We start from the raw sequence: 17306 nt of genomic DNA on the forward strand, positions 1-17306 counted from the left end.
TTTTAGACAATTTATTGTAGAACACAGAGAGGCAATTCCGAATTCTATCTGTAATTTTGTATATTATTTAATACAAAAAATATTTGTGAAGTAAAATATATAAATTTATTATGTATATTAAGAGAAATGCGACACGCATGAAAAATTATGAATAAGTGGCTTGTAATTTGTCACAAATTATACTCGAAATGTTTTTCAACTAAATTACAATTTTGTTAAGTCAGAATATTTTAGTATTCAAGTCAAATGTACGTTTAGTATTTAAGTCAAATATACGTTTTGTTAAATTTAATATATTTAATTTAAATATTTTTATAAGTTCAATTAACAAAATAACATTTAGTTGAAAGGTTTAGTCAAGTTAACCATTTTTTTCAGTGTACGTATATATTAAAAATCTGTTATATTATCTCTTCTTTAAAAAAATCTGAAAAAATCTGGTCAATTTATATTTCCTTTACTCTCATCGCAATTATAATTATGCTTCTGACCTAATAATAATTTTATCAGCAAGTTGAGAGTTAACACAGCGCGATGAATAGAAGAGAACATGTACGTGATATCGAACATGCAAAGTGCGATATATGTCGACGAGATATTCGCAAAGTATTGTTGCGGGAAGGTGTCGAGAAGAATTTCGTGTCGTCGATCGAGAAGTCGAGATGCGGAAGAACATTTATCGCGAACGGGAGGATAAGATTGTGAGATGCGTCTATTTTGAAGACTATATTATGCGATGCGCGGCTGTTGCTCGTCAAACTTTAAAACTTTCATGGCTTTCGTGGCTTTCGATGGTTAAATGGACCGCGATCGAGAGCTCGAGGAGGAAGAATAAATATAGCAGTAGGGAAAAGAAAATACTATTATAAATAATATATAGATATGTGAGAGATGGAAAAATGACGGAGAGCTTCAATCTTTTTCTGAAAAAATACGCCGAGGAAAATAGTGAGGCAAATCCCTCTCCTTCTTTTTCGCATAATTTTCAAGTATAATAACTTTTCCGACTTTATAGATTATTTATTCCTATCGTGCTGTTTTTCAATAATTCATATTCTCATTGAGATTCAGTACGCGTTATTATTACTAACAATAAGTTTATGCATCGAAAACACAACAGAGTAATTAAATAACTCAAATAAAGTCAACTAAATAAAAGACTTTCATGACGCCGAAAAATATTGTATCGTAGTCAATACAAAAATATACCTTACAGAAATGTTTAAAAAAAACGTGCTTTCTGTCGAAGCATATTGAAATTTTAAATCCGATAATGGATCTGTAATTCCGAATGGAATACAAAACTGAGATTACAATGATTGTGAGACATACATTTGCATAAAATCAGCGAGTTCTTTCCATTAATAACTAATTAGGTTTTATGTAATGTTACATTGAGAAAGATTGATGATTGAAGTAATAACTTATATAAATAAAAATAAGAGTGAGGAGAGAGCAGAGGCAAAATTTGTCAAGATGCATTCAAATATTGCTTTCTTATTATCGATAATTATTTTAAATTACTCTTAAATTATTAAATTACCCTCTACATGCGTACATAAAAGTAAAATAAATTCCTTCCGATACGTAACAAAATTCCGAGGCGTTAAAGAAATTAAATTCGATTATAACAAAATAAATATAATGGTACAAATAATAAAATATATGCAAAATAAATTCCGTTTGAAAATGGGGAGAAACGTGTAACAGGTGCATATAAAAATTGTTATCAAGAATCAATGATCTCAAAATTAATTTCAAGCAGATTATATCACGCTTTCCGTATATAAATAAAGCAATAAAATCGGAAATTAAATAACGCTGACGTTTATAACATAAAAGTTGAACGTCACCTAACGGCTGTATGTATACCTAATGTACTTTAAATCCCGACGAGAGAAAGAAAGACAGAGATTGATTCGTATCTACAGGTATATTTAGCTTCCGCATGATGAAAAAAAATAGTATATTCGGTACACGAGCGGATAATGTTACATTTTTCTTTTTTTTAACGATTATGTATGTCTATTCTTTAATTAAAGCGCGATTTCTGCACTGAAAAAAAATTGTTAACTACAATTTTCAACTAAATATTATTTTGTTAATTAAAAATAAAAAATATTTAAATTAAATATATGAAATTTAACAAGACGTATATTTGACTTAAATATTAATATATGTTCAATTAACAAAATAGTAATTTAGTTGAAAGATTTAGTCAAGTTGATAAATTTTTTTAGGGTGTCTTCTCAGTCACAAGATCAACTTTAATCAAGCATTTGATATTGATAAACATGACGCCAATGCCACATGCAATAAACAGCGTAATTTAATAGAAATTTTGACAATGAGTTGAAACTTGATTATTTATGCATACGTGATGAAATTGATTTGATATTATTATCTGCACTGATGTGTCATCGATTATTTGTGATTTTACCGCAGTGGTCGAAGAGTTATCGCGATACAATTATCAGATCGTTAAAATATTATAATAAATATATAATTTATTAGAATTTTTTAATATATTTATAATTTAATTAAAAATAGCACGAATAAATATATTTTACAACATATATTTTTCGTACAAATCTATAGCAGGAAATAAATTTATGTCGATGATATTTGTTATTGTATACGAAAATTAACATAACAAAAAATAAATGAATCATATTCGTGTACGTGCCATTTTGCGCATATATTAATTCGCAAGATAATTTATTATTCTGTTTTTCGCGCGTCAATAAAATCTTTATAAAAATTACTAACATATATTTTAATAGATCTTCCATTTTAAATACATTATAATAATTAATTCAGATAAAATTTTGCTAAAGCAAAACTTATATACTAAAAGTTAAATTCTACGATAAGATAAGCAAGATTAATATATTTTTAAAACTATATTTAGATAAAAATTTGGATATTACACACATATTAATAATTAGCATCGAAGTCGTGATTGGATTTATTTTCATGATTTTCATAAAAATTGTATCGTACAGACTTGTATAAGCAGGAAAGGTTCGAGGATCATCGCGACATCGAGCGAAGAACACACTCAATGACAGAACACACATGTCGTTCTCGTAAAAGTATAGTCACCCTTAAATGATTCATAGCTCGCACATAAGTATAAAAGAGAGGGAAGAGACAAAAGCTAGGCCTCGCTCACGCGCATTCATAATGTATTGATCAATCTTTTTATTCGAAACTTTGACATTTTGGAACGCGAAACAAGAATGTAGTTCCGGTTTCCGGAAAAGGCAAAATAAGTACCAAAAAATCAATTTTTTTTAAATCTCTGTGTTTCTCTCTCATCTCGGAGTATTTTATTGTACACCCGGAAAAACGTAAATTATAATAAAAACAAACGCAATTGATGTAATACATCAAAAATTATTTCTGTATTATAAATCTTATTATTATTAATGATGTATTATTAATTTATTAATACATTAATAACATTAATAATATTAATAATATTAATAATGATAATAAATATGATAATAAATCAAAATGATATTTGTGTCCGACATTTGGACGCGTTAAATTTGGAATAATATTCATGGCCGATTTCCTGCGATTAGGCTTGTTTGACTGTTGGCTCTCGTGGCGACGAAAGATTTGCGAATGGTCCCTATTTTCGTACCCGTATCAGATTTCACGTGACATCGACACCGTAGATCAATAATGTCCCCTTTACCCCGTCAGGATTACCTTATCAGGACAAATCGTGCGCATCGCAAACAATGCATGCGAAATTTCCCAAATGATATTTTAACCAAATTGACGATAAAAACGCAATAAAAATTCCTCGAGCACACAAGCGCAACATTTTTATTTACTAAAAAAAGCATGGTCAAAAAGTCAAATCTCTTTCCTATATTCGGTACAAAAGCAGAGTGGCTAAAAATCAAATTAAAATAAAATATATATACAGGTTTATTGAGGTCGCACGCGCGTATCGACCTCGTGATGCCGGTTACATGGTTCAAAGTAGCACACTCCGGAGCAGAAATTAATACATATTTCCGAAATGTGAAATGTCACAGTGCCATTTGACAGTCCGTTTCGCGCATCCGTAATTTCGAGCGTGGTGGACTAAGTATAGCATCTCTTCTCGCCAACTCGTCATCTTAGAGTACCATTCAAATTTTTTTGCGAGACTGGCAGTACATAAACATATTTCATGCGAAAAGAAAAAGCAGCGTGTTTATAAACATGTCTTTTTCAAAGCATTTGTAAATTGACGTAACTATGGTTACTTAATAAAAAAATGCTTGCACAAATCTATTCAGCATATTGAATAAAACATCCTCTAAGATGTACAAAATATTACAGAATTAAATAAGAAGTTTTATAATTAATTAATAAATAACAATAATAATTTCTGTAATATTTTTTTAAGTGTAACAAGCTAGATATATAATTATTGCCGCTAATGATTAAAACTTTTTAGAAAAAGAAAAAATACATATAGTGTAAAATATAATAAAATTCTAATAGAATAGGCTTTCGTTTTGCGCAATATAATTCAACAATATATTGAAAAGAGAAAACAATTCTTTATTTATTTACAAATGTTAAAAAAATAGGAATAATAAGTGTGAAATTACATACATATATAATAAGTGCATAACATTTCTTTATTTAGTGTGTAATTTTACATTTACTGTTAATGTAATGATTTATTTTTGATGCAACTAAAGAGCTAAATTATTTTTAAAAATGTTGGTTATATACGATTGAATAGTGATCGTGAGCTATTAAATCGATTTCACTCGTTCGCGAGACATAGCTCGAGAAACACTCGGTCTAGAAAAATATGACGCGGTACTTCCTGCCCTCGTTTATCGAAATGTGTTGAGTGCATGTCAAAATGGGAGAGCTTGAACGAGAAGAGCGATGCACTAAAATCACTTTTGCGACCGGCGGCGCGTTTGCATTATCTACGGAAAACGACGCAGTGATTTTTCCATTTGAAAAGTCAGAACTTCAAAACAAGCCACTCAAGGGAAAAGAAAGTTAGTCGGGGAAAGGAACTATAAAAGGGACAACGTGCAGTGCATGCAAAAGGAGACATTCCCGAGAAAATATGCATATTGTCGCGCAGCTAGTATAATTTAGTTTTATTGCGCAAATAAAAATTTTATTAAAAATGTTTTATTATTATTTGTATACGGAGAGAATTTTCTCTTAAAATTTAAAATTTCCTGAAAATTATGGTAATCATGGTATACAATATGATATTGGAAGAATTTTATCTCTGCGATTAATATTTATCACAATGAAAAATATTAATAAAATTAATCGAACATATTTTATATCTTATTGTGGTAGATATTAATATTTTTTAATTGTGATAAATATTAATCAAAGAAACTCTTATAAAATTCTTTTAAAATTAAATTCTAAGAAGAAATTCTATTTGTATATAATTTCATTTAATAAAAATAAAAATAGAAATCGCAATAAAAAATATGCCGAATAAAAAATTTTACGGAGAATATATTATTTGTATTATTCGATTAAGAAAAAAATAGAAGAAATCGCAATAAAAAAAATATAATCGATTGCCAACTGATTTGCATACATTTTTATCACGTTTTGCATAACTTGCGTATAAATCGTAAACGTAAATTTAACGTATAAAAATTGTATCGATATTCGATTAAATGCCGCTTACTTTTTAATTTTTTTCTTGGCCGGAATGTAATTCCCGTTCTGAAATTCATAACCATGCATATTGTTGGAAAATAGATAACGTTTTTTTTCTCGCGAGACAAACGTACGTCATTATAAGTGCAACGGAGTGTTAAATTTGCATAAAAGAAAATGCATACCGCGGATACACGGAACTTTTATTTCTCGCTTTTCCTAAAATTTTAATTAACCGCGTTGTTTATCTTGACGTCATATCGGTGTAGCGTGCAGATGTTATATGCAGATGCACGTGTCGATTATACTTTTCCGCGAATATAATTTATATCTATCCAGTAACGTATGCATATGTAAAGTTATGCAGCCACTTAAACTGTGGAATATATAAACAAAAAGTTTTCGAGGGAAGAGAGATTCTATATCTCTCAAATATAATAGTGTCTCCTTCGCTCTCTCTCTCTCTCTCTCTTCCTCATCGGATTATTATATGAATTTTAAGTCCGAAATCATCCACCGGAGAATAACATTTCACAAACGGGTCCCGCGAGTTTTAGTGGTGAACGTTAGAGCTGGCGATATTATAAAGTTTCGACGAAATGCAATACACGCGCAGTTTTCGCAATAACGAATTGCAATCTTTGTACACATTTGAATGGAAAACATGATCATAAAAATCTCATAAAAATCCACTACACATATGTGAAATCAATATGACAATATGCGGTGATATCACTGTTTGTCAGTGCTATCGAATCACACAATGATAATAATATCATATTTAAACGATATAACGAACAATCGTCATTAACTTCAATTTCGGGTTTACTTGCAAATATTTTAATCCAAAAAAATATCATGTAACGAAAATGAACTTAATACATTATAATTTCGAATATTTTTATACAGATATATGGAAAAAAATATTTTATAATTTAGAACATCAACATCTATTTAGTTGAAAAAAATTAAAGATTCTGTATCATGTCATACAATATCATAACTGTAATATTTCATAATATTCAAATAATATTATTATACATGTTGATAGTATGAATATTTATTTAGAGAGCTAAAAATTATTATGACATTTCGAAATTAAAAGATATGACTGACTATTTTTTGTATTTTCAGATCTTTTATTCATAATCCTTTTTATCTTTTTTTCAAATATTTGTTTCACTTTCAAACTGCAATAAACATATAAAAAAGTTCCTACATATTTTTAGTTAGAGAATACACGAGTATGTTCAATAGAGATTGATAAATTTACATTTTAATCTCACCGTACGTATCATCGTACATCAATAAAATCGAACATTATGCTTTTATGAAAGGTATAAAAGCACTAATTAAAACAGAGAAACTCTCCTGTCGCGCTGTTTGCACGAGCCTCTCGCACATTCCAGAAACACGTCGCTTATTACTTCTGTAAATAAATAAAAGGCCTTCACGAGAGAGCAAAAGTATAGAAGAATTGCCACACGCAACTTCTTGTTCTTGCAGTTGCATAATTTCGTCCAATAAAAAAATTGACTAAACCTTTCAACTAAAAATTATTTTATTAATTGAACATCTATAAAAGTATTTAAATTAAATATAACATATTAAATTGAACAAAACGTATATTTGACTAAAATACTAATATAAGTTCAATTAACAAAATAGTAATTTAGTTGAAAGGTTTAATCAAGTTAATAAATTTTTTTCAGTCCGAGATGACGGATTGTAAACACGCGTTTAAAAATCGATTATTCCTAGGTTGGAAAGCTGCAATCTTCCTTCCGAAGATTCTTTCAAAAAAGTTCCTCAATTCGCTCTCTCTCCGATTTTATTTACATAATTTTGTCGATTTGTTATAAATTGATTTTCATAAAAGACTTCATGAAACATGCAATCGTGTCACTGTATTCGTGACACGAGAATGGTCACGAATTTTTCAATTGATGCAAGTATAACATATAATATTCGATTTTGCAATTTGAAATAAATTGTTAAACTCGTATCAATAATTCAATATATTTTCAACGAGTTAAATATGCGTTATAAATTATTAAATACATTCTTAAAAAATTTACATAAAATTAATCACTTAAGTCACTTTGGTGACACTAATTATAAGTGAAAATAATGCCAATAATAGTAAGCTGATTTATTCTAATGAAATAAAAGATATTTATATATAAGAATTTTTGAGAATGTTAATTATAAAGTTAAAATTGCAAAATTAAATTGTTTGAACACTTATAAAATAACTCTTACAATTAAAAATAATTATAGTATTACATTGTTAAAAAATTAAAAATATATATATGTATATATTTTTTAATAAAGTAACTAATTACTTATATGACACTAAATAACTATAATATTAATAATTGTAATCAAATAATATAATTTATAATTTAATAATATAATTTCCAACAATTTATCGCTATATTTGATTTTGCAATTTTGATCTTAAAATCTACGACTTCAAAAGCTCCAATACATATCAAGTTTCCCTAATTGATACAATATTTTTAAATCTATACTCATGATGCATATATGCGTTATCACTCAAGTGGTTAAAATATTGTAAAGTTATGCAAACGGTAGAGTAAATAATAGTAAAACAGTTATGTAAAAAAAGAACATGTGTATATGATTCAAAAATCATTCATCTTTATATTTTATATAAAATTGTTTTAATATATTTTTCCAAGATTCTCTCCTTGTCCAAATTTAAATGTCGAATTAATGCGCATCTCTATTAATCACTGGCATTGAATATTAAATAACTTTCAAACAAATAAACGCAAAATATGTTAATGGGATAGTGTGCAATCGAGTAATGAGATTATTCTTCATATTTCGTCGTACTTTTTAATTTTCTACTGTGTTCCTTATCCTAACCTTTCGCGCGTGAAATTTTCGAACTTCTCTAACCCCTCCCTCCTCGAACCCTCGATTCGAACAAGTGTTGTCCGAGTAAGTTTATGAGAAAAAAATGCAATCACTCACTCGAGCAGATGGACGCTGAACAGAACGGCGCCGGGTAATACAAGATCATCGCTGCCGATTCTCCATCGTCTGCCAAAAGCAATCAGACTTGGCATCCTGCGGATGACGATAATGACGACATAACCTACGTACGAAAGCGAGCACGCACGCACGCACGCACGCAGCACGCACGCACGCACGCACAACGCGACGCGCCACGAAGACGCACGCGGACAAGACGAGACGAGCGCGCTTCGAGCGATCGAATGTCAAGTGTAGGAGGGAGCGGGAAACGCGAATTGAAGAGACATTCGAACCGGACCGGTCAGCTGACCGGTCGCGCTGAAACGTAGGAACGCGGAACCGAAATCTGATTTATTAAATTCTGACTTTTTCATTTTCTTCAAATTTTATTGTTTTTCTTCTTATTGAGATTAAACAAATATAAAATATGTATATATGGATGTATTTTATATTTGTTCAAACTTGATATGATGATGAAAATAAAAATATTGAAAGAGAGTTAAAAAGTTCGAATTTGAATTTTCTGTTTCTTTACAAAATTTAAAATATATATTTAATATAAAATTAATGAATAAATATATGGTGTAGACATTAGTTCTGAGGATTAGTAAAGCAGAATAAAAATTAATACTTTTGCCCAGAAGAAATTACCGCAAAATATTTAACGAATATTATCAATCGTAAAGAAATTTGTTCAGTTTAATAATAATTTTTAATTGTTCACTTAAATAAAAACTTTAATTAAACTTTAATAGAAAAAACAACAATGGAAATTTTTAATAAACAAGTAAAATGTATGTAAGAGAGATATTTAAGGTAGATATTAAAATAATGATGTTTGAATAATTCTGTGAGGGATTAAAATTACTTACTTTATAATGCTAGAAGTTAAAAAAATTCAATTTATATTCAATTTAATTTTCTATACATTTTAAATAACGTGTATGCCACAACAACGTGCTTGTTTCGCGGTTAAAATGTAATATAAAGACCGAACAACCGCGAACGTATACAACTTAGCATAAAATTAAATCTTTTTTCCATAAATTTAATATACTTTATTATAGAAGCTTTGAGACTAATTTTCATATTACATTTATAGTAAACTTTTAAAATATCTTTAATTTATATTTTGCATTTGGTTACTTATCAGAATAGATAAAATGCACGTCATTATACTTCCAGAAAGAACAAATAGCAATTGTTGAAGCTTAAAAAAAAAGAATATATGTTATTTAATGAAACAAGAAAAAATACCTACAGTAAAAATAATTCGAAACTAATCCACATCTATTTTTTTATCATATATAGTTCAATGTAGTTTATATAGACATCTCTATTAATTCAAAATTTAAATATGGAAAAAGGAGAGCAAAAAAAGAATGAAAAAATATATATCTTGCGCACAAAATAAAGATGATATATATTTTTTACGTGGTCAGCGAAAACGAGAATGGATGATCGCTAAATTTCCTTCCACCCTCGTTGCATCCATTTATTTCGTGCAACTCTCGAAAACCGAAGGATAGTACACAGAGAGAATTTTTTCTAGAATTTACCCTGCATAATAATCTTGGAACAATATGGAATTGGAAAATTTTTGTAAGAGTGTCTCTGAATAATATTTACCACAATAAAAAATATTAATATCTATCACAATAAGATATAAAATACGTTCGATTAATTTTACTATGTACACATTAATATTTTTTATAGGGGTAAGTATTTAATCAGAGAAACTCTTTCAAAATTTTTCCAAAATATCATATTGTCTCACAATTACTATGATTTTCAAGGTAAATTATAACAGAACATTGTCTTAGAATTGTATGTACATGCACAATTTAAAGCCGTCGCGCATAGATAAATTAAATTTGAAAAATTAAAAAAAATTAAACGGCGATAATTCAAAGAAAAAATTAAAATTATCGCCGCTATAACTTGCGCACAGAGACAGCCTCGAAATGTGCTAAATAACGAGCGGCATCGTAAATCTCGCACGAGAGATTCTCGATCATCGCTAATAATATACGAGAAAAGTGTTTCGCGCGACCGACTTTTCTTGAAAAACAATGACTGGCCGTGTGCATAGAAAATGCAGAAAATAAAAGCTAATCGTAGATTGTACATCTCGCGTTATACTCTGAAGAGAGACCTATTTTCTTCTAATTTTTTATATCTCAACTATATATATTCATCATAAATTAGTGTCAATAATTTAACCGGCATATATGGGGTAATAAATATATCTTTGTATTCTTTTATTTATCATTTCTTGATGCTTGCGATTTATTTATCACCTACGTGTATTATCGAAAACATAGCGAAAAAATTGCGCTATTTATCGACGATGGACTGGAATTTTTATCTTACAAAACAGAGTGAAAAATCTAGCCGATTACGACTTTCTCGGATGAAGAAATGATCGCGAAAGAGATGTTTCCGATGTACCGGGCTCTGAATTGGGAATGACAGAGGAGAGGCACTTTTTAATCCGCATACAGAGTGTTTGTGCATACAATAAACTCTGAAAATAACAAACCAATACCCCGTTCCGAGAATAATCAAGGCCGCGCTCGCACTCTTGAAAATGATCCCCCGTTTATATATGCGGCGTATCTGCACTATTTTCGCTCAAGTCATCTCTCAACAAGCGCAGTCGGAACTCAAACTTTCATATCGATCAATGCGAATTACAGTCGAATTGTTTTGAAGGAAACGCCAGCGAACATCGCCGATAAGCCCGCTTTCAAATTTAGGATGCTTCCGATAAGGGAAGAAGGGATATATCTGACAAGAAGGGCCAAAACTCTCAGGAAGGCTTTCCCCGATTTCAATCTCGAATTGATTTCTTAGTAGCAAAGATACTTTTGAGTCGTAAGCGAGTGAAGTGCTTTTCGTTTTATAATTAAACTTCAAATAGATACGCGAATAATACATTATTATTTTATTTTATTCTTTTATATGAAGCTTTAAAGCTTTATTCTATTTATTTAATTTTCTCTCTCCAGATCTCTCTAATTGAAATTTAAAAGAGGCTTTGAAGGATATGTATGAGGATTGTTGGAAACATATCGCGTGGAAGATGTATATTTCTTCTTTTTTTTCATCCTATCGGATTTCTCTCAAGATCTCTTAGATTCTGCCTGAATACATATTTCAGAAAGAGATCAGAAACTTTAACTCTATCGATCTCAGATGATGTTTGCCAGTCGGGTGTATACATACGACACGTATCGCGCAATCAATTAACAGTTCGTTAAAATGAATGGAGCGGAATCCACAGAGGGAACTTCCCTAATTGACGCATATAAAATCGAATATATAGGTCGAATTCGAGAAGGTATATCGAGAAGACGAAGCTAGCTATCCTATAGTAAATGGAAAGAGTCATTAATGAAAAGAGTGGTGAAACGAATAATTAGACTTGTGAGATTCGAGAAAGTTTAGTGAATGAAATCTAGTATTCAATGAATATATCCGAACAATTTTAATTGGCTAAATAATTAATAAAGTAAAGAATTCCATCTAAAACTTTCTGAAGTAATTAAAAATTTCTTTTTAGCCTAAATATAAATAATTTTCATTTATAAGGTTTTAATTTAAAAAAAAGTGTTAATAAGCAATAAAATGAGTTGTATGAAAGAATAGTCTTTTTCTAATTTTAAACTCGTCCAACATCATTTGGATTAATGAAGAATCTATATTTCGTTGAAAAGTTCGGAATTCGGATGCATCTGATAAATTCATATTAATTTCAAAATTTAAGCGATATATTCAAACATGATAATTATGTGAATAATAATTATATAATTAAAAGTTTCTGTAAATCGTATGTGTTAATGAATAAATAGCATATCCTCAAAACTTATTTAAAGTAAATTTGCTACGCGATTTAATACACCCACACGAATATGTGCACAACTAATTGAATAGATTTGAATTTATAATAACAAATGGAAAATTATACGACCTTTGAATTATGTTAACATAATTCAGTACAGTTGAAAACTGGCAATTATTGCAAATGCGCATTCCTTATTCTAGAATGTTCTTTTTCAATTTCTTCAAGTAAGCAATTTCTTGACAACAAGATTTTTATATTTGCTGCACTGAAAAAAAAATTGTTAACTTGATTAATTGTAAATCGTTTAACTAAATATTATTTTGATAATTGAACATATAGAATTATTTAAATATAACCTTAAATCTAACAAAAGATAGATTTGACTTAAATACTAATATATGTTCAATTAATAAAATAGTAATTTAGTTGAACGGTTTAGTCAAGTTAACTTTTTACAGTGCGCAGATTTTCAACAAGCATTTTAATTCAAAAGATTCAATGCAACTTCATCACTTTATTTAGTAAAGATTAATCAATAATCTTTACACACACTAGATACCTGTATGTGTCTGTATGTATATGAAGCTAATAAAATCAATTTTCATGTTGAAAAATGTTTTATTCTTATTTTCCGATGTAAAGAAATTAAATGACGAAACGATGTAAGCTAGTCTTTGCGAAAGGCTATCTTTAAATATTATCTTATATTGTACCATTTTTAATAAGATTGTAACAAAGAAATGTATTAAAATATCTCAAAATTCATCATTTTAATCTTCTTGTTAAAATTCATAATTCTTCCCATTATAATTGCATTATTTGCATATAATTATTATTGAAATCCAGGGTTATTCGGATTAAAGTTGAAAAAAATCACAATGGATCATTTCGAGAAACCATCAACTTTTTCATTTAAATTCATGAATACTTTAAAAGTTATTACTATTATTAAAATGATGCATTTAACTATTATACCAAAACTCGGGGTACCATTAAAACAAAGTTAAACTTTACATGAAAACAAAAGGAATTCAGCCATGACAATTGCAAATTAATGTATAAAAATATCTCGTAAAGAAAAATGAGCTGTTACTTCTTCCAACGTCCTGTCGTACCTGGGGTCCGCTTCATATCGTCTTCATCAACAAAAGCTCTACTCACCAAATAAGATGCACGATGAACAGGAAAGCGCCGGGCACGACGAGGTCGTCGCTGCCGACGCTCCAGCGTCGTCGGAACACCACGATACCAGGCATCTCTCGTCGCGTCTTCGTCGTCGCCGCCTTCGTCGTCGTCGTCTTCCATCCAACAAGCCGGCGACCGCGAGTCCACTTCACACGCGAATCACCGCGCGAATGCTCGGTGTCGCCCGATTCGTCCGACGATCGTGGGAAGTGATCGACGACGACAGCCGACGACGCCGACGTCGGCGTCGCGCGGCGCGCCGACGAACGCACTGACAATGACGGTGACTCTGCTTGTTATCGCTTCGCTTTGCCTTGTCCATCCTCGGTCGGCGAACGACGCGTCGGCGATGACGACGACACCCTCCACCTGGCTGTCACCGACGAGGCATCGACGAGCGACGCGACGTCGCATCGCGTCGCTCGGCCGCAATAATCCTTGAGCGATATCACTGCTTTCTCTCTCTGTCCCAATATATATTCACATCGATGATGATGTTGATGATGCGGTGGCGATCAAATGACGAAACGGCCGGTTCCTCACACAAATGGATGTCCCCTGGCACGGCTTTCTCGGGTGGTTTCTGCGGAAAAGGTCGAGACTTTAGTATATACTTGGATAGATACTAGACTAGGGCGCGAGATCGATTCCGGGACACCTTTATATGTCGTTTCGCGTTGCAATTTCACGGGAAACGACAGAGATTCTTATCCTTTAAGTGGAAAAATCGCCCTCGGAGACACTCTTTCTTTTCTTAAATCAGTACAGAGAATTTTCTCTTAAAATTTACTATGAAAATCATGGTAATCTTGATGGGGCAGTTGGAAGAATTTTATAAGAGTTCTCGGATTAATATTTGCCGCAATAAAAGTATTACTATCTACGGTAGATATAAAATATGTTTGATTTTACTATATATATATAAAATTGCTCCAATATTATATTGTCTCACGATTACCATGATTTTCAGGGTAAATTCTAAGAGAAAATTCTCTCCATGTACATAAATGTGTATACCTCGTCTGTTAGATTCAATCGTGATTTCTTAAACGATCTATAAAATTTGCGATAAAATTCTATTTATAATTTTAGTATCGTAAGAAAGAAAATATACATGTGTACATTTGAAAAAGTAACATAGATATCAAATAAATGTTACAAGATATACATTAGAATATAAAATTGGAAACAAAAAATCCTCTTTTTTTGTCGGAAAAATTGTTTAAATCGAAATTATTATGTAGAAATATTTATTTAAAGATTTTTAATGATATTTTTAACTTAAATGTATACTTATTTCAATTTTATTCTATATATATTAAATATAATAAAATTTCACTTTATTGTTTGCAATATTATTTTATATATCAGATGGTTAAAAATCCTGTGCATACAATCGATTTTCAAAAGACCTTATAACAAAAGTCAAGAGAGAAGTTCACTCAAACACATTTTTCGCTGAAATATTCGAGGGTCTTCGATATAGTCCCTCGAATATAACTCAAAGATTCACATAAAAAGTACATTGTTGTCGAATAATGAGAAAACTTGGATGTTTAAATGGTTCGAGATCGATCTTTTGTCCCGCATTATATCGGCGAAAAATATATCCGCCCGCGATATGTGTTATGTTATCAATAAAATCGTGCGGAAATAACATTGGATAGTGAAGCGAATGAAAAAGCTCGCGTTATTTCATCCGTAAAATGGCGAATTAAATTGCTCGAGCTTTTCTTCGCAGAAAAATCGCGAGAAGAAACAAAAAGTTTTCGTTCTTTAAAGAAGTCGGATCCGCGCTTAAAGAGTTAAGCATCTCTGAATCGTGAAACGACTTCGAATTGTGCCGAGTGAAAACTCTTGTATGTATATCGCGTCGCCAAAGTGCATTACGTACCCTCGAGATTCTCCGCATAGTTTACGATTGGCCTTTACGAAACACGTCTGTAAAGCATACACGTATATGAAAGCGACAATCTTTACGATGTAGTAATAATAAAAATATAATAATAAAACAGGCACAAAGAAGACTGACAAAGAGTGGAGGAGGAAACGTTAAAAAAATAAATAAAACAAGTTTGTTGCACCTGTGGTTCCTTACAATATAATTATATACGGAGAAAAATTCGATAAACAATAAAATTGGACACAAATTCGCACACAAAAAATAAGACACGATCATCTCGATCGATTAAAGACGCGAGAATTTTTTATAGTAAAAAAAGTGATAGAAGAAAATATAATTTGCAATTTCTTTGCGTTTTTTATATCTGTAAGACCTGGAACTCCGATTGCAAAAGTTCATCGACGACGAGTAAAGTCACGAAATTTCCATGTTAGGATGACGATGTCAAAAGTTGAGGAAAATTCACTTCCTTGCTTAATTTTTCTTTTTTTTTTGCAAAACAATTTGTGACCTCGACAAAATTACAGCACAGTCGGCGATAAAAATGCGAACGCGTTGAGAAACGGAAAAATTCCAATTATTCCGGTCGCTAGCATGTTTTATTATTAATTACAGCGATATTGCAGATTTTGCGAAAAAGGCGACGCGTAATGCCTGTAATAATTACGGCTCTTTTTCCGAAAAATTAAAAAGAAAACTATCAATATGCTATCAACGTAACAATTATACGCAAAGTGTTTAATGGATGACGGATATAATAAAAAGGAGTAATCAAAAACGAGGCAAAAAAAGATATATAAAATTATATCGACGCAACAGTTCAGGAAATTGATTCCGAAGTGTAAAACGAATATTTTATTCATCGTGCGCGAAAGAGAATATAAAATAATATAGGCAGCGTCACGTGTCGATCGTCACATATGATTCCGTATGACAGATTCACGTATGTGGAAAATAACTTTTGAAAAATGTAATATGAAAACATATTTCTTCTCCTCTTTTCTTTAATTTTCGAACATTTCGCATTTTATTTATATGGAAACACTGTAGAAAAAAAATGTGTTAACTTGACTATTAAATCTTTCAATTAAATATTATTTTATTAACTTAACATATACAAATATTTAGGTTAAATATAACATTAAATCTAACAAAAATGATGTATATTTTTTATTCAAATACTATATAATATATGTTTAATTAACAAAATAGTAATTTTGTTGAAAGGTTCAGTCAAGTTAATATTTTTTTTCAGCGTAAAGATAAGCTATAGTTTTTTATTTTTACTGAAAATCTATACATTGTAGGATTTATTTCTATTTTAGAATTCATGCTTGTCAAAACCCTCAGTCACGTCATTTAATTAAATCATATTTCAACCTGAAAAAGTCGCACATGAAAGATATAGGAGCCGAATTGTCAAATCAAACGTACAATTTCGAGGGAGAATAAAAAAAATACGTGTTCAAGTCGACGTGATGTTAATTCTGTGAGCTTGTGCGTGCGAGAATAATCGAATAATCGATATCTTCTAATCAAATTAACGTTCGCCGGCGAACTTATCTTCGCTCTTTTTTTCTTTATTGCTTTCGTGTTGTTCATTGTTGCAAATTGCTATTATATGGCCAATTACCTTAAGTGACGTACCTCGGATTTTTAGACACAAAATGAATTTTTGCGTTATACAAATCATTTATTTCATAA

The 17306-nt window shown here is 30.5% G+C and overlaps 1 protein-coding gene across 7 annotated transcripts in view; it reads right to left on the reverse strand.

Annotated features, from left to right (window-relative positions):
- The window catches only part of inaE (inactivation no afterpotential E), a 57265-nt gene that overhangs the window by 38250 nt on the left and 1709 nt on the right, over positions 1 to 17306 (reverse strand). For 5 of the 7 annotated variants that reach the window (XM_029323297.2, XM_029323296.2, XM_029323294.2 and 2 more), the window contains exon 2: positions 13676 to 14282. In XM_029323297.2, the coding sequence (XP_029179130.1) occupies positions 13676 to 13770 (95 nt within the window). In that variant the 5' untranslated portion in view covers positions 13771 to 14282. Of the gene's footprint in view, positions 1 to 8664; positions 8862 to 13675; positions 14283 to 17306 lie in introns of those variants that run through there. The other 2 variants (XM_085489656.1, XM_029323295.2) reach the window with 1 other exon arrangement.

The sequence above is a fragment of the Nylanderia fulva genome, unplaced genomic scaffold (genome assembly GCF_048542155.1).
Source record: "Nylanderia fulva isolate GAGA-0341 unplaced genomic scaffold, ASM4854215v1 Scaffold9, whole genome shotgun sequence".
Classification (NCBI taxonomy): Eukaryota; Metazoa; Arthropoda; class Insecta; order Hymenoptera; family Formicidae; genus Nylanderia; species Nylanderia fulva.